Source organism: Danio rerio, chromosome 6, assembly GCF_049306965.1.
Source record: "Danio rerio strain Tuebingen ecotype United States chromosome 6, GRCz12tu, whole genome shotgun sequence".
NCBI classification, from domain to species: Eukaryota; Metazoa; Chordata; class Actinopteri; order Cypriniformes; family Danionidae; genus Danio; species Danio rerio.
Genome location: NC_133181.1, coordinates 40,665,002 through 40,683,576, shown reverse-complemented (window position 1 = coordinate 40,683,576; position 18,575 = coordinate 40,665,002). Strand labels below are relative to the sequence as shown.

Sequence of the window (18,575 nt, the reverse complement as noted above, 5' to 3'; positions counted from 1 at the left end):
CCAGACAATATATCACTTTAAACTATTAAAATTGTTCGTAAAAGTCACTTCTTCTAACTTTTCATGGTTAAAAGTTGTTGGAAGAAAGACCAAGGTCATCTAAATCAGTTCAAAAGCACAAATAAAAGGGGGAAAATAAAAGCATGAATCATAAAATATTGAAAACTGCTAATTTATGGATATTTTACAGTGTAGTCAGATTCAAAGCACTTCCACGTGACTTGAATTCTTAATTATTGCCCTGTTTGTGGGCCTTGTCAGTGTTTTTGGCATTTTCTTAAAAATACTTCTCATTTATAAACTTTGTCACTAAATCACAGTTTTTTGATCTTACCCATTGTGATAAAGTTTGGCCTACTGTATGTGATACCACATATTTATAGCCATGTGAAACAGTAGGTAATGGCTGAACAAATTTGTGTTCCTAGTCACAGAGGTGTACAATTTTATTTTAAATATCAATAGAACTGTACTTTACAATTTTCTCATGTGAGGTCATAGGTGTGTTAATAATAATGTCACATGCATTTAACATATATATATATATATATATATATATATATATATATATATATATATATATATATATATATATATATATATATATATATATATATGTTATATATATATATATATATATATATATATATATATATATATATATATATATATATATATATATAATTTTACATTTTTATATAAAACTGTGCTATATTAACAATTGTTTGTTATCAGTGAGAATTGTGTGTGTGTGCAAAATATCAAAAGAATAATAAACTTTTTTGTGCCAATATTAGTGGAGGGCAAAGTATGGAAATGCATTGCTTTTTATTATATCACAATGTACAGAATATCTACTTATGAGTAGGGTCAGACATAATCTGCAGACATTTTTTGCTATTTCTGTGGAAAATTATGTAAAAAATCCACACAGATTTATGCAGAATGATTTTGGGAGTATCATAACTAAAAACTTAATACGCGAAATAAAAAAAAATACATTATACATGTAATATTTATTTACAATGCAAATGCAATTAGGTCCACTTATTTGGTAAACAAAGCAAGTCTCTCATATAATTTATCTACTAAAAGACAGAAAATATTACTTTACAAACTGTATTGTAAATAAATCCCGTGAACACTTTAATATTAGTAATAATATGTTACCATAACATTAGTGAAATCAATTTTAAAAACTGAGTAAATATAAATTTACACACATTTGCACAAGTAAATACATAGACCTAATGATGGGCTCACAATCTGCCGAAATTTGTGGATTTCTGTGTGCGCAGATTTTGTGTGGGCCTACTTATGAAGTACAGTAAGATGCTGCATATATAAATGAAGATATACCTGTACTGCAGGGTTGTTGAATGCTTTATTCAACCCCAAGGCTAAATTACTCTCAGACATGTCTTGATTGCATTACACTTCCATAATATCATTCTGAATTGCTTTGTAGCCTACCACTGTCAAAAATCAAATCAAAACTTTGGAAAAGATGTTTAAGAAACTAGTAGTGCACAAATTAGTAGTAAGTGAACAAAATACCTGATAAGTTTTTATAATGCAAAATCTGAACAGCATCTTTAGTGTGGTAACAATAAAAGAAATAATTGACTTACTCCATGAAAGCCTTAGAAAGTAATGCACATTCAAGGTCCATTACCCTACTAATAATTCAACAGCCCATTATTTATTATTCCTTACATAATTATTATTCACATCTTTGTTTTTTGATCAAATAAATGCAGTTAGTATCTTAGTATCACCTTAGTATCATTTTAATAATAGTGATAATATTATAATGACATTCATGATAAATGGTTTAAAAAGGTGCATATGAGATGTATATTGATAATGGTTATAATGACATAATGACCTGCATTAAGTGTCTCACTTTGAATAGTTGAAATGCATGAGAATAAAATAGTAGAGCAGATATAAAACTACAGCAAGACTGAATACACTAGAATAATTGGAACACACATTATATTGATAAAAATTCTCCAATAAGCTTAATTCATTTACATGATTATGTACAAGTTACATTATTGTCATGCCTGCCTCATAACAGCCAAAGCAATGGAGTCTTATGGCGTTTAATCAGCTCTGCAGAGTAAAATAGCACAGCATAATTTGCTTAGAGCCAAAAAATGACAGTGTTTTCTATTCAGCCGAGATATCAAACTACATTTTACACATGCTAACAATGTCAGCATACGCATTAGGTGATTTAGCTCATATTTTTCATTAGCAGACATTTCCCCTGTCACCAGCCTTTCCGTCTAATATTTTCTTCTGGTTATGCAGGAATAACAACGGTATTAACCATGACTACTCTCAGCACGGTGGCTCGGACATCGCTGCCCAGGGTCTCATATGTCACAGCGATGGACCTGTTCGTCACTGTCTGCTTCTTGTTTGTTTTCGCGGCTCTCATGGAGTATGCCACACTCAATTATTACTCCTACAGCGCCCGCAGACCAACCTGCAACAAGACCAAACGATCGGTGAGCATTTGTTCTGCATCAGTGATTTTATGCTGCTGAGATTGGGTTCTGTTTTTAGGTGAAAGCTGTGTATCCTGTTCACATGATATGATATGTAAGGTTTTACTGTCTTGCTGGTACAGGAACGCCATGAGATTCTGGATATTTATTAGATTTCATTTCGTAAAGATATATATTGACATATTCCATGGCCAATATTTGGATTTATTCAGGAGTTAATTCTTTTAGTTTGGAATCAGCTTGTTTTTTGTTTTGATTGAGAGAGTAGGGATGTGCATCATTACCTAAAAAACCACAACTCAGTATTTTCAAGGGATTTTTAATGATAGCTTTGATATAAGTTTTACTTTGTGTGTTTGTGTAATTAACATTAATTATCATTAATTGTTATAGAATAATAGTCTAAAAATATATCTATAAAACATACAAAGAATAAAGAATAGATTAAAAAGTTTTAGTGTTTTGCAGTGTGTTTTTATAGAATAAAAAAAGAATATGAATACTTTTGCACTATAAGCATAAATTTTATTATAGTTGTCTTCTTGAGGCAGTGTTAGTTCAATAAGTTTTCAAGGTCAATATTAAAAGCCCTCTTAAATTGTTTTATGTTATTCATTCATTTTCTTGTCGACTTAGTCCCTTTATTAATACAGGGTCACCACAGCGGAATGAACCGCTAAGTTATCCAGCAAGTTTTTATGTAGCAGATGCCCTTCCAGCCGCAACCCATCTCTGGGAAACATCCACACACACTACGGACAATTTAGCCTACCCAATTCACCTGTACCGCATGTCTTTGGACTGTGAGGGAAACCGGAGCATCTGGAGGAAACCCACTCAAAGGCAGGGAGAACATGCAAACTCCACACAGAAACGCCAACTGAGCCGAGGTTCGAACCAGTGACCTTATAGCTGTGAGGCGACAGCACTACCTACTACGCCACTGCCTCGCCCCTGTTTTATGTTAACTACAGAAAAAAAACATTGTTGTACAATGAACTTGTCTAATTAAACTATCTAAACCAAATGAAGAGAGTGTTTAAATTAAACTTTAAGCTAAATGATAGTACTGTATCTTGTAAAATACAAGTAAACTATCATGTGTTGTCATAGCAAAAACAAAAGAAATTTGTTAAAATAAATATGTTATTCAAACTGTTGTGTTTTTTGCAGGAAAACTCTCTATTAAACAGCATTTGGGCGTTATTTAAAAAATAATTACAATTTCACATGATGTGGTGAGACGGTGGCTCAGTGATTAGCACTGTTGCTTCACAGCAAGAAGGTCGCTGGTTCCCGGCCGGGTCAGCTGGCATTTCTGTGTGGAGTGTGCACGTTCTCCCCGGATCCGTGTGCATGTTCTCCCCGTATTTGTGTGGGTTTCCTGCTGGTGCTCCGGTTTCCCCCACAGTCTAAAGACATGCGCTAAAGGTGAATTGAATAAACTAAATTGGCTGAAGAGTATGTGTGTGAATGAATGTGTATGGATGCTTCCCAGTACTGGGTTGCAGCTGGAAGGGCACTGTGTAAAACACATATTGGATAAGTAAGCGATTCATTCCGCTGTGGCGACTCCTGATGAATAAAGGGACTAAGCCAAGGAAAATGAATGAATGAATGAATGAATGAATGAATTTCACATGATAGCTAATAATTATGTCTATGACAAAGCTGAAATTAAAGCAGACACTATCCACTTCAGGTCAAAATGTATTTACTATATTCAATGTTGTATAGCATACACAGTTGTGCTGCTTAATATTTTACACAGAGTGTCTTCATGCATATTTATTGTATACACAGCAATGATTGACCAGTCTGAGTCAAGTTATCTGGTATTAATATCAACACAGGCTCGTTGTGAAAATGTACTCCTGTAGGCATTCCTGGAAAGTGTGAATTATGTAGCCAGAGCTATGTATTGCTGCATTACATTTTCAAAACGAATGCTACGGTGCAGTATAACACTGCCTATGGCTTCTGTTTTTTTTCGCACTACCAGCTGATCACTTCCCGCCATGTTGACGGCATTTACACTGTTGCCAGTTTGCCCAGTAGCTCGCCATGTACGTCAGCGGACTTAAAACGCTAAGAGCAGTTGACGACAGGGTTCAAGTCTGGTGAAGATTAGTTCCAGAAAGCAGGTAGAACAAAAACAAAAGGCAAAAATAAGTAAAGTAATATAACAGGGTGAGAATGTGGTAAGATCTGAAAACATGGTTAAAATTAGGCGAGGGCTTTTCTTTTTCTGGATTTCTTTTGAAAACACTTTCGGTTGGGTTTAGGGAAGGGGGTGAACAGGTCAATTGGTGCTTTTGAAAACCCTATCGGTTGGGTTTAGGAAAGGCGATGGGTGGGGAGATCGGTAAGTCAGTCAGTCGACAGCGGCCTCTGGTGGATTTACGCGAGAACAGCAGGTGCGAATGGCACTCGTAAGAGAAATTTGAAATCTGAAAAAGTATGCACAGCTGCCTCTGGTAGGTTCACGAAAACAAAAACTGCAAAAAAAAAATATATATATAATAAATAAATAAAAATTAAAAAAAAAACTCCTGGGACATATTTTGCGATTTCCAGAAATGTATATAGGGGTACTTTTTAATAATGAGCCTGGGTGGAATATGTCAGGTTAGTCATTACATCCTTACACTATATAATGCATATAATACCCATTCAATGCAGAATGTCTATGCTACAAGTCTACAAGTGTTATACTTTGGTAAAAAAAAAAAAAATTGTGATAGGCTTTTACTCCAGCATATACAGGCAGAAGTTCTTTTTCCTTATGTATTTGATAAAAGCGATTTCTTTGGATGCTATGGAAATAGGATTTCATTAGGCTGATTTAGTTGTATAATACGATGCTAAATCATGGTTGAGCAAGCACATCTTACTTTTTTCTTCATTGTGTCTCTCTGTTGAAATTTCCCCACTCTCGACAATCACTCTTTTTGATTAGATCTTATCTCTGCTCCGAAGCACGGATAATTACCATAGCAATTTTACACAAAACAAATATCACCCTATACTGTAGGTGATCTCACATAGATTATCTTTCGGCAGCTTAATTACCATGCTTTGCTAGTAGTCACAGTAATGAGAAGAATAACTGGGAATAAGTGTCAGAATATTGCTGGAGAGTTTTAGCTGTATGATCTAAAGGGTTTAGAGGAAGGATTTAGACAGCCACGCTCAGATTTTGAGGTCGCTGTACCTGCCTGTGAGAGACTGATGTCACACTTGCCTTGCCCACCGGAGAAAACACTGTTAGTTCAAGTGAGTGGAATCTCTTAAAAGCCACCATGATCTTACGATTTGAATGACAGCTCCCTGTGAAGGCTCTATTTTGCTTACGGCAAAGATTAGATGCATGAGCATACACTTCTGTATTTCTTTTGGGTCATGTATTGTGTACAGTGCACACAAAATGCAAAGACAATCACTCATAATCACTGGTGTATTTCATTTATTTGTTTTAATTTTGTGGAATATTGTAATTATTGTTGTAGAAAAACTTTAGAAATCGCCCAGAGATGCAAGGCAGTGCTCAGTTTGTGTGCAAAGCATTTTTCTGTGTTTGTTTATTTTGTATATGCAAACAATAGTTAGTATGTTTCATTAAAAGTGTTTTTTAGAGGATTGAAGCCTTGTAAGGTAGAAAAATTGAATAGAAAAGAGATTATTAGTGTTAGATCAAAAATGTTAAATAAATTCATATACTGTACACTTTAAAAATTGGGCTAAATCTCATTAGCTAACTGGGACTTCAATGCATTTGCTCTTCATTGTTTGGACTTCCAGCAGTGAAAATTCCCCCACACTGGACTAAACTAAACTGAACCTAAACTCTATAAAACTGGACTGACACAGTTTTAATTTATTATAACTTCTATGTTTAACTGCTTTGACGCGATCTATATTGTATAAGTGTTATAGAAATAAACATGAATTGAATTCGATTGAACTAAAAGCAGCTGTTTGGCTTGTAATCATAGGGGAACTATTTTGGGTGCTACATAGCACCTATATTTTTGAAGATAGTGATATGTAGTAACTTAACCACCTCAAAGAATAACTAAAGAACCACTACGGGTGCTATATATAACTTAAACTGGCTTCTCTATAAGAGTCAAAGAACCACTGAACTTCCACAAAGAGCTGCAGAAGAACCAGTTGTGTGTCTGTGTGTGTGCAGACTAGGGGGTCCCAAAACATTTTCTTATAAAGGGCCAAAAACCAAAATTTTGAGACTAGTGGGCCAATGGTAATTATAGTTGCCATGAGTAATTTCCTAATTTAATTAATAAAATTTAAACATAACCTGAAAACATTGCATTATGAGAACTAATACCAGTTTACATTTTATAATGAACTTAAGTAAAAACAAAAATCGAATCTATAACAGAAGTGAGTTACACTAGTTTTTGCCTTGATTTTGATTCTCCTTTATTGAATTTATCTATGCTTGTAGATTATCATATTTTAGGCATTCCTCTACATCAGGGGTCACCAATCTCGGTCCTGGAGGGTTGGTGTCCCTGCAGGGTTTAGCTTCAACTTGCCTCAACACACCTGTCTGGATGTTTCAAGTACCTAGTAAGACCTTGATTAGCTTGTTCAGGTGTGTTTGATTAGGGTTGGAGCAAAAATCTGCAGGACACCGGCCCTCCAGGAACAAGTTTGGTGACCACTGCTCTACATAATCTTCCAAATCAATCTAAAATTAAAAATGCTTTACAATCCAAGTTACTTTACAAATCATAGTAAAATTGTATTTATATCGTAATATATATTGCAGAATAAAAAAAATATGCAATGTGTAATTCTTCCAATATCGTGCAACCCTAGTATTTATATTTTAAAAACTCGGATTCATTTACAACATTTAATTGAAACATTTAGTTACTTTTTTTTTTTGTAGCTTAGCAATAACTCCCCATCCCCCTCTATCATTCTTCCTCTCTTCTCAGATGTGATGGTGGGCCAACTCAAGGGTTACAATGGGCCAACTTTAGCCCTTGGGCCCTACTTTGGGCATATCTGGTGTAGACAAACAGAGACAGACAAATGGACAGATAGGTAGATATATAGAGCAGCTAATGCAAGGGTTATTATTAGAGGAGGATAGAGTAGAACTCAAATATAATTGCATCTTTAACTTTCATATTTAGAACTTTATACCTTTAGTGGAGTAATATGTTTAGCATATCTGTACTTCTACTCAAGTGCTTATTTGCATATTTCATGTTTTCTTTTTGCATATTGCAAAAATGAGTTCTTCAGATTGTAAGTGTGTTGTTTTTGTCCTACAGAACTACTCGGTACTGGACGTGGGTCCTCCTCCCACTGTTATCACTCTCAACAACTCCATGTACTGGCAGGAGTTTGACGATGCCTGCGTTTATGAGTGCCTGGACGGAAAAGACTGCCAGAGTTTCTTCTGCTGCTACGAGGAGTGCAAAGATGGAGCGTGGCGAAAGGGCCGTGTGCATATAGACATCCTGGAACTCGATGCATACTCTCGTGTCTTCTTTCCCACCTCTTTCCTATTGTTCAATGTTGTCTACTGGGTAGGCTACTTGTATCTTTAGCATTCCCACACACCTCATGAAGCAACAGACTTGACTTTTGGTTCTGTCAGAGCAGAAACGAAGCATGGACTAAACCAGGACTTTTCAAGGTATGTTTTAAAACAAAAGAGCGGATACTGGTTATCAAAGTTGAGCTGTGGTGATTCAAGGACTTCTCCTGTAGAAGACGAAAGTGACAAATGAGACCACAGAAACCGAAAGCTACAGCAGATAAATCAAAACCCTTAAAACCAGGCTGTTTTTATATGGTCAGGATGGATTTTGCTACAAGCTCTTTAAGTGGTTGCAATTCTCTGGCAGAGATCTTTGCCTTTTGTTCTTCAGGTACCAGGGAAAAAAAACAGATTCACAATGTTCCTCTCACACAATCTCGTCCTTTTTATGGCTGAGAGAACAACTGTAAGAAGTCAAGGTGCGAAAAATCCTTAGGCCAAGACAGCGTAAGTTAAAAAAAATGCCTTGCATAGCATGTGACCCCCTGACTTTTGGTGTTTCTTACAATCCTGGTAGATCGTTCACTTGAATGGGAACATGTCATCCAGCCATCAGTCAAAACCAGACCGGCTTTCATGTAAGCAGAGCTTTCAGAGCCATCTATAGTGCCTTCAACTGGAGGAGAAGCCATCAGGCAGAGAAATCTTAGAAATGATGGCAGGAGCATCTTCTGGTCTTGACTGAGCGCTGATGGTTTTCTTTTGGATTTATTCAAGTTTTAGTTATAGTCACCCATTATTTTAATGCATTTAACATGTCAGAACCCATTGTCGCTGCATGTTACATATGATAGTATTAAGCTCTACCCTGAATCAGCACAATAACAGCGAGAGAGTAGATCCATTTTGTAATATTTGGAATTTAATCGGTAGGTAGATTGCAAAAGTTTGCATATATTTCTAGATTTTTATAGCATAATTTTACACACAAAAGAAAGTAAGTAAAGATCAAAGTAATATATTATATAGTATTTTATATTTTATTTTGAAATGCATATTATATCAATCTATTGGGTAAAATGTGCATGCGTAGAATGAATTTTAAGTTCCATAGACTCTTACCTTTCAGTTCAGCTAGAGTTGGCACAGCTATCTGTGTCTACACCAAAAACAAAAATGGCAAAATCAACACCACCCAAAGCAAATCAAGGAAAGTAAGTGTCTTTGGAACTTAAAAATATAATTACTTGCAGATTTTTTTTATCCTGTCTTGGACTTGTATCTACAGCCCCATACTATGATATGGCAATACATTTGGCACTTGCAGCTTGGGTCACACTGCATACATTGGATAGTTCATTTGAAATGAAGATTTTATCATACTATATTCACCATCATACTAAACCACACTGAACTGAACTAAACTGAACTTCACTCTGAAAACTGGGCTGGCAGTTTCAATTTACTAGAATGTCTATGTTAAGCTGCTTTGACACAATCTATGGAAATAATCATGAATTGAATTGAATACTGTATATGGGTCAAGATTATAATTTATTTAATTATTTTAATAATTTATTTATGCAAGACTTACAGAAAAAAATCCAGGTGGGTGTGATTAACATCGATGTTGATCCTGGAACATCGTCTTTTGTTAAAAAAAATAATAATCCATACCTGTAAATCATTCCGAAAATCAGAGAGGAATAATATTTGGATAACAATCTGTAGAAGAACATTATCCTAAACCTAACATAAACTGTAAACGTAAACTTATTTCTGATTGGCGGATTGGAATGTTGTTTCAGGATCAACATACTCACTGGCCACTTTATTAGGTACACCTGTCCGACTGCTCATTAATGCAAATTTCTTATCAGCCAATCAAATGGCAGTAACTCAATGCATTTAGGCATGAATACATGGTCAAGACAATTTGCTGCAGTACAAACCGAGCATCAGAATGGGGAAGAAAGGTGATTTAAGTGACTTTGAATGTGGCATGGTTGTTGGTGCCAGATGGGCTGTTCTGAGACTTCCATAAACTGCTGATCGACTGGAATTTTCACGCACAACCATCTCTAGGGTTTACAGAGAATGGTATGAAAAAAACTATTTTAGTGAGTAGCAGTTCTGTGGGCACAAATGGCTCGTTGATGCCAGAGGTCAGAGGAGAATGGCCAGATTAGTTCGAGCTTATTGAAAGGCAACAGTAACTTAAATCACCACTCGTTACAACCGAGGTATGCAGAAGAGCATCTCTGAAAGCACAACATATCCAACCTTGAGGCGGATGGGCTACAGCAGCAGAAGACCACACCGGGTGCCATTCCTGTCAGCTAAGAGCAAAAAACTGAAGCTACGGTTTACACAGGCTCACCAAAGTTGGGCAATAGAAGATTGGAAAAACGTTGCCTGGTCTGATGAGTCTTGATTTCTGCTGTGACATTTGGATGATAGGGTCAGAATTTGGTATCAACAACATGAAAGCATGGATCCATCCTGCCTTGTATTAATGGTTCAGGCTGGTGGTGGTGGTGTAATGCTGTGTGGGATATTTTCTTGGCACAATTTGGGCCCATTAGTGCCAATTGAGCATCATGTTCACACCACAACGTACCTATTGTTGCTGACCATGTCCATCCCTTTATGACCAGTGTACTCATCTTCTGATGGCTACTTCCAGCAAGATTAACACATCATGTCAGACAGCATAGCACAAATTATCTCAGACTGATTTCTTGAACATGACAATAAGTTCACTGTAACATCCTCAACAGTCACCAGATCTCAATCCAATAAAGCACCTTAGGGATGAGGTGGAACGGGAGATTCGAATCATTGATGTGCAGCCGACAAGTCTGCAGCAACTGCGTGATGCTATCATGTCAACATGGAGCAAAATCTTTGAGGAATATTTCCAGTACCTTGCTGAATCTATGCCAAGAAGGATTAAGGCCGTTTTGTAGGCAAAAGGGGGTCCAACCCAGTACTAGTAAGGTGTTCCTAATAAAGTGGCCTGTGTGTGTAGTTGTTAATTAAGGAACATGATTTACATGGTGAAATCACACCGCTAACCTGATTTCCCCAAGTAGGGAATGTTCCTGGATTAATGTCTTTGTTGATCCTGGAACAACATTCCAATCAGCCAATCAGAATTAAGGGATATGTTTATCGTTTATGCTAAGTTTAGGCTTGCGGTTAGTTTTATGCACTTCTATATGATTGTTATCTAACTATTATTTCACCTATGGTTTTGGAGATAATTTACACTTATGGTCGGGTTCAGGGGTAGGGAATAGATATGGATTACATTTTTGAACAAAAATAATGTTCCAGGATCAGCATAGATGCTAATCCAGGATCGCATCGTACTTGGCAAAATCATGGTGTGCAAAATCACACTAACCAGACGTCTACTAAAATTTCATTCATTGTATATAAATATTATTATGCAGTATTTTTCGAACACTGGGCTTACTTATTTGTCAACAAGACCATTTATCCACTTTACTGGATTTCAATGTGGCATACTGTATGAAGGCTTTGTGGTGAAACGAGGGTGAGTAAATAATGACAATTATTTTTGAGTGAACTATCCACTTGCTGATAAAATAAAGTGTCAAATTAATAATTAATACTCGGAATCAAAACAATAAATAACACTTTACAACTTTTTTTTTTCACATGCATAAATTCAGTAACAATAAACAACATTTTAACAGCCTTAATTGATTTAGGTTATTGTCATTTTATTAATATACCGATAGTCACTGATCTGTGTTCATAATTTATCCACATTAAAATGAATTGGGGTATGTTTAAATGATTACAAACTTCAATTCACAAATGCTGTAAGTATATTGTTTATTGTTATTTCATGCTACCTAATGCATTAGCTTATGTAAGAGAATTGAAATGCATTGTAAAGTGTTACCAAGCAATTTTCAGCACACTGCAGTTATAAACCCTACATAATCACTGTGCTCATTACCGAACTGTAATTCACAATAAGAGTTGTTACTGTGTTGCCTTAGGGTCACCTGCACAGAGATGCTGTGAGATGATCCATTAGAGAAAGACAAATGGATTAATATAAGGTATCTACTTCAAATTATAGTCATTACCAAAGGATTCACACTAGCTGAAAACATTCTGAGGCAATCTTAAGCTTTTTTTTCTTGATTAATTATTTTGTAGTCGTGACCTTCATTATCATTATTGTCTCATAGGTACTATGTTAATGCGTGTGATGCACACCAGAGGCAATATTGTTGTTATTTTCCTCCTCACTGACTGTAGCATGTGTTTCTTTCTTTTCAATGGAACATTTTTCCATCTGACCCTTCAGAAGACATCAGTATTTAATCAATCAAATCATTTTCCGCCCGTCATTGTGGACTTTGTATAACTTTAATCTTTGAAGTCACGTTTTTATTTGATCTTATTTTTGACGTGTACTCATATAAGGTGATCTTTTCAAAGATTGTCTCGCTATGTTCTGAATAACCAGAAATGTGCTGTGAATTGCTGCCAAGCCGATTCTCCTCTTGCATTTCATGATGCTACTGTAAGTAGTGACCTTTTTTTTCTTCGTTGTGGCTTCTTGAAGGTGTCAATCCACTTTGTTTGATGATTACCTGTGAGTGCTTCAACATGTTGTTATTGCAGCTGTTAAATTCAGTTTGACGTACAATAATTATTAGCTGTTTATTTATAGTGGTGCTAGAACTTCCATTGTTGCAGTTCAACCATCGATCGAGAGCAGCCTTTTTTTTTTTTTTGCTCTTCACACCCAGACAAATCTGACATTGCCAAAAGTTCATGTTAGTTACCTAAAGCCATATGCTGGAATTAAATCCAATTACACTGCTTTTTATAGTGGCCTAATAATGACATTAATTCCAATGACGAAGTGCTCCGAGGAAGGAAATAGAAATTGTGCATTAGCCCTTAAAGTATTTCAAGTGACTCCTGGATATCATATTAAGACCCAAACCTAATTCTATTTTTGTACAAACCCCCCCCCCCCCCCCCCCACCCCAAAACCCCGTCCCCTTTTGCTTGGCCCTTAAAACAGTGTGAAGAAGAAGGGCCAAAATTTATCCCTAAGAAATGGGACAGCATCACAACACCTGCACACGTCATCGTATTTATTCAAGATCTCTTGCTTTATATGCGATTGACGATCATGACTGCTGTAGTTATTGCAGTTGCGTTATTTTTTTGGTTTTTATCTTTAGGAAATCACTGAAGGTATATCGTCACCTTAGAATTATAAGGTTCTATCTGCGTTCTTAATGATTTTGAGATATTGAGCTTCAAAGTTTTTGCATTCCATAGCAAACAGTATGTGTGTAACATTTGTTTTTTTAAATAAAAAGTCCTAAAATGTAAACAACTTAAAACATCCCATAATGTAAATAATTTGTCATGTAAAAAGGATATGTCATTACCTCAATTTTGATAAAAATGTCAGATAGAACCTTATAATTCTAAGGTGACAATATATTATGTTAACTAAATGAAATTATGTGGCAAAAACTTGTAATTGTACTGTATATTTACACCGTGGCCATATTCATGTATGAATACACACAATCCATACAATGTAAAAAGGTCTTTCCCAGCCACTAGACTTTTCTGACAGGGTATTCGAGTGTCATCGAGTGACAAAATTTTGTGGGACTACTACACAGGAATTATTATTAGGGATTATAGATAGCAAAATTTTGTGTTTTATTTATTTTTTATTTTTTATTTAGTTTATTTTTTTTAAGCATGACGTTATAACATGAACGCAGTTATATGGATGTTTTAAAACATGCATGTTTGTTGTAAAAATGTATAATAATGACAAAAAATACTAATTTGTGCATCTATTGACTTTCGTGTGCAGCCATGCTACCATTTTAGATGGTGTATTCTGGGAAATTTTGGTACCCCTTGGTTTCAAGTGTGGTCCTGAAAAAAATCTTTGTTTCGAGGGATATCTAGCCCTTCCCTTTACTCCTTGTCCTGATTCTCTTTAGCTTGAGGCTTAGGAAACAAAGATTTTTCATGACCACCCTCAAAAACCAAAAGGGTTTAAAATTTTTAAAAAGTAGGGATGGAAGCCATGAATTTTTGTTTATGTATAAAAAAAAAGATTAGTTCTATAGATTAATGTAAAGATTAATAACATCTTAACAAAGAGTAATAACAAATAATTTCGTTTAAACTAAAAGATTAAAGTCGAACCAAAATTTCTAAACAAATTCATACATACAAAATAAATGTATTAAAGTTTCATCATCCTTCGCCATTGTCAATCTCTTATGAAGCAAGAGATTGCGATGACATACGGTTGAAGTCAGAATTATGAGCCCCCTTTTGAATTGTTTTTTTTTTTTTTTTTAATGTTTCCCAAATGATGTTTAACAGAGCCAGGAAATTTTCACAGTTTGTCTAAAAACATTTTTTCTTCTGAAAAAATCTTATTTGTTTTATTTCGGCTTGAATAAAAGCAGTTTTACATTTTTTAAACACCATTTTAAGGACAAAATTATTAGCCCCTTTAAGATATATATATTTTTTGATAGTCATTGTTATAAAATAAATTGCCTAATTACTCTAACCTTCTCAATTAACCTAGTTAAGCCTTTAAATGTCACTTTAAGCTGTATAGAAGTGTCTTGAAAAATATCTAAAACAATATTATTTACTGTCATCATGGCAAAGATTAAATAAATCAGTTATCAGAGATGAGTTATAATTCTGGGGGTTATAATTCTGTCTTATGTCATCAACTGTATGATAACGTGTGCATGGTGTCCCATTTTATAGGTATAAATTTTGAAATATATGAAATTTATATAGGTATAAATTTTATAGGTATAAATTTTGCCCTTCCCCTTAAGACTCTGTTTCAAGGGCACAGGGGAAGGGGTACAATGATAGAATTGGGATTGGGCCTTAACCATTTAAGCCAGGGTTTTTTTTTCAGTGCAACAAATATAATGTTGAGTTGTTTTTGTTTTGTTTTGCTGCAAAAGATTTCTACATTCAAGTGACCTTTTAGAGGGTGGAGAGATGCTTTAGAGATGCTATCCTTAATGATATATAACATGCATTCACCAAACACTCAAACTCCATCCTTCCCACATTCCGGGCAGACCGGATAAATCCAGTTCAAAAGCAGCCATTTTTGTCCCTTATCTCTTTTACATCCTTGAAATTTACATGCAGTATGATTATTAAAACCTTCAAAGTGCAGGTCGTCCGTTAAAGGCTGAATGCCAAAGAAAACCCATTCACTGATCTGCAGTGAAGATGGCTCCCCCATTTGTTTTACTCATCTTGCTCAATAGTTTTAGGATTTGTTTATGCACTACAGTACAGGATATTCCACCATAATTCCTCATTTATGAAAGTGTCAGAACCTCTTTTGTTTAAAGTGGTCAGATCAGTAGCAATCTAAATTAATGTCAGTGGCCTGTACTGTTTTGGGTGGGGAAATATCACACCTGTACTAATAGTGATATCGCTTACTAAAAAAAAAGTATATTTTGCCCTTGTCACACGCAGGCACATTTCTTTTTCGCATTAACACCCAACCTTTCATTGTAGATTATTGCTTTGTGTTTACAATAACAATTTGGTGTGTATTTCTCTCATGTTTCTATGGTTTGTGAGTGCTCACGATGTGCAGTGTTGTCAGTGGGGTTGTCATTTGGATTTGAAAATAGAGGGTTTATGTGAGTTTTTGGCCTGTCTATGAACTCATTTCTATTTCTTGTGCTATTTTCATATATGTAGTTCTTTTTATAATTGAATTGTAAAGTGCAGAGGTGAATCAGAAGTTGTGAAATAAAATTTTGTTTTCTTTTTTTCCCATTTCTGTATATCACTGCAATCTTACCTGCACTTTATAAGTGACTTAGTTCTATGTATTTACAATGAATTAAAGGTATTTTGTAAGTAGGAGCACGTTTCCTTTGCTAGCTGGAAGATTTAATTTTTTATTTATTCATCTGGTTTTTCACCATCTCATCTAACGCTGTAATTAACAGCGCACAGTCCAGTTATAGTGATGTACAAGAATGTTCAAGTCGATTCCCTATTGATTTTGGCCTCAGCAGCTGCCAATAACAGCCTCAGTGCCTGTGTATCAAAATACCCATTGTTCTGTGTTATCAGCCCTATTAAAGGGATAGTGCACCCAGAAATGAATTTTCTGACAGTATTGACTCACCCTCTTGTTTTTTCAGAAATTCTTTCCTGTTTAAGCTGATTCTTTTAAATTAAGCAGTTGATTACGTTAACTTTTGATTAACACTAAGAAAAAATTGCAAATGCTATCACAAAGATGGTACTCTTTCTAAAAGTACCAACGTGTATCATTGGAGGCTTACACCTAGAAAAAGCCTTTTCTTTGGTTCCTAGAACTCAAGTTTGAAGTATGCGCTTTTTGGTGTATTTTTAAAGCAGGGACAGGGAGAAATTTTTGTTCTAATGACCATATCAGCCTGAACTAACAAGAAAACTTAAGTATTTTACGTTTTGTCAGTTTAGTGGCTAAATCTTACGAGTTCAGTCATACGAAAAAGTATGATTTTAAAAAGTAGTAACACCCAACCCACCCCTAAACCCAACTGCCATTTGGTGGTGAGAAAATTGTACCAATTAGATTGTACAAATTCATACAAATTATCCAGTAAATCAAAAAGTTATCACCGTACAGTATTTGCCATAAGATTGCGTTGGAATATATTGTTCTAGTGGCTATAAAACTGTTTAAACTGCCATACTTCCGATCAGATCCTAATCCAGCAAAATATAAACTAAAATGGTATTATTGTATACTGATAGGGCAAATGCATGTCAAATAATACACAGTCATTACACAGTATTTTAAAGTATTATAAGACATGCACTTTCTGCTAAGAAAGGGTATTTTTCTTAGCGATGACTTTGTGTAGCACTACAAGATATCATAGCCAATTTACTCCAGTTTCACACGACACAGAATACACACTGGAAACAGCTTTTCTCATGACGTCCTCCAACCTCCAGTTGTTGATGTTGTTGAATGAAGAATTTAATTTAGCTGCTGGTTAGTTTGTGTCACTTTAGAGTTTCTACAAAATATAGGATAATAGTGCAGGGGAGATTAGTTCTTAGGAAATCAGGCTTGAAAACGCCCTGGTTACATACGTAACCCACGTTCCCCGAACAGGGAACGGAGACGTGTGTCTGTATTAAACAGACTTTTGGAAGTGCTTTAAAAGACCAATCACTTCTGAAGATATGAAAACAGGCTAATGAAATACCAATTGAATTGGCGGATCTTAGCTCCACAGCTAAAACTGATTAGCCAATCAGGGCTATATCAGTCGGCTGCTGAAGCCAGCTCATTGGAAGTTGCCTGCTGAAGAGCCAATCGCTCAACTCACAGTCAGAGACTCAGGTGCTTTGGCAGTAGAGACACATGTCGCTGTTCTCGGGGAACGTGGGTTACGTACGTAACCAGGACGTTCCCCTTTATAAGGGAATTTCTACGTGTGTCTGTATTAAACAGACTTTTGGCAGACTGCATGGAAAGCGCCACAGCAGCCAAAGCCCATCTCGCTCCTGATGTATAGTTTGCCAAGTCAAAGCATGAGCGCACTGACATCACCAAGAGCGCAACCTCTCAACGTCCCCTAGGCCCAACATATTACCATTACATGGGAATAAAATGTTTAATGTTTAATCGGGGGTCGTAAGTGTGCTTTTACCTAGCTAATATAGACTAGGGATTTTTTTAAATACGACAGTAGGTTGGGAAAGCATGCCAGTCCCCGAAGGGGGAGGACACATCGGAGACCACCTGCTACCCAGAAGGGGAGACCTGATGGTAAAGAGACATATGGACTAGCCCTAATGAGGGGGAGTGCTACTTTTGATAAGCTGGTTAGCGGTTTAGGGAAGACACGGGCCCGTCTAATAAGGGGGTACACACCGTGGAAATAATGCATATGGCATCACCAAGTGGGGATGCACGTAGCTGGCACCAATCCTCAATATGCGTGTAGAACAAATGGGCATACCAACCGCACACTGAGCCATGCACTCGACTCCTCCGCTGAGTCGATGCTGGGCGCCTTGGAGGAATTCTCTAGGGTTCGGAAGGTTAGGAAGCTTGGCGCAGCAGGCGTTTGTGACACTGAGATTGCAGGTTCACCACCTGATCTCTAAATGGGGTGGTAGGAACCTTGGGCACATAGCCAGGCCCGGGACTCAGAACAACGTGTGAGTGACCGGGCCCAAGTTCAAGGGACGATTTGCTGACCGAAAATGCCTCCAGATCCCCAACTCTCTTGAATGATGCCAATGCGATAAGCAGAGCTGTCTTTAATGACAGAATTTTAAGAGATACCGAATTGAGTAGCTCGAACGGATCTCTCTGCAGACCCGCTGGAACTATAGAGAGATCCTAAGAGGGCATGAGAGGGGGGCGGGACGGATTTAACTGCCGCGCGCCTCTGAGGAATCGGATGATTAGATCATGC

The 18,575-nt window shown here is 36.2% G+C and overlaps 1 protein-coding gene and 1 long non-coding RNA gene across 10 annotated transcripts in view; both read left to right on the top strand.

Moving 5' to 3' along the window:
• gabrg3 (gamma-aminobutyric acid type A receptor subunit gamma3) overlaps positions 1 to 9,534 on the top strand; it is a 234,214-nt gene extending 224,680 nt beyond the window's left edge. For 5 of the 9 annotated variants that reach the window (XM_009302568.5, XM_073954342.1, XM_073954346.1 and 2 more), the window contains 2 exons: positions 2,320 to 2,519; positions 7,832 to 9,534. In XM_009302568.5, coding sequence (XP_009300843.1) covers positions 2,320 to 2,519; positions 7,832 to 8,110 — 479 coding nt within the window. In that variant the 3' untranslated portion in view covers positions 8,111 to 9,534. The remainder of the gene's footprint in view (positions 1 to 2,319; positions 2,520 to 7,831) is intronic. The other 4 variants (XM_068222011.2, XM_073954348.1, XM_073954343.1 and 1 more) reach the window with 1 other exon arrangement.
• Positions 9,535 to 10,485: 951 nt separating this feature from the next.
• Positions 10,486 to 16,264, top strand: LOC141386320 (uncharacterized). The gene is made up of 2 exons (XR_012408069.1): positions 10,486 to 14,868; positions 14,917 to 16,264. It is a non-coding gene; the product is annotated as an uncharacterized lncRNA (long non-coding RNA).
• The last annotated feature ends 2,311 nt before the right edge of the window (positions 16,265 to 18,575 follow it).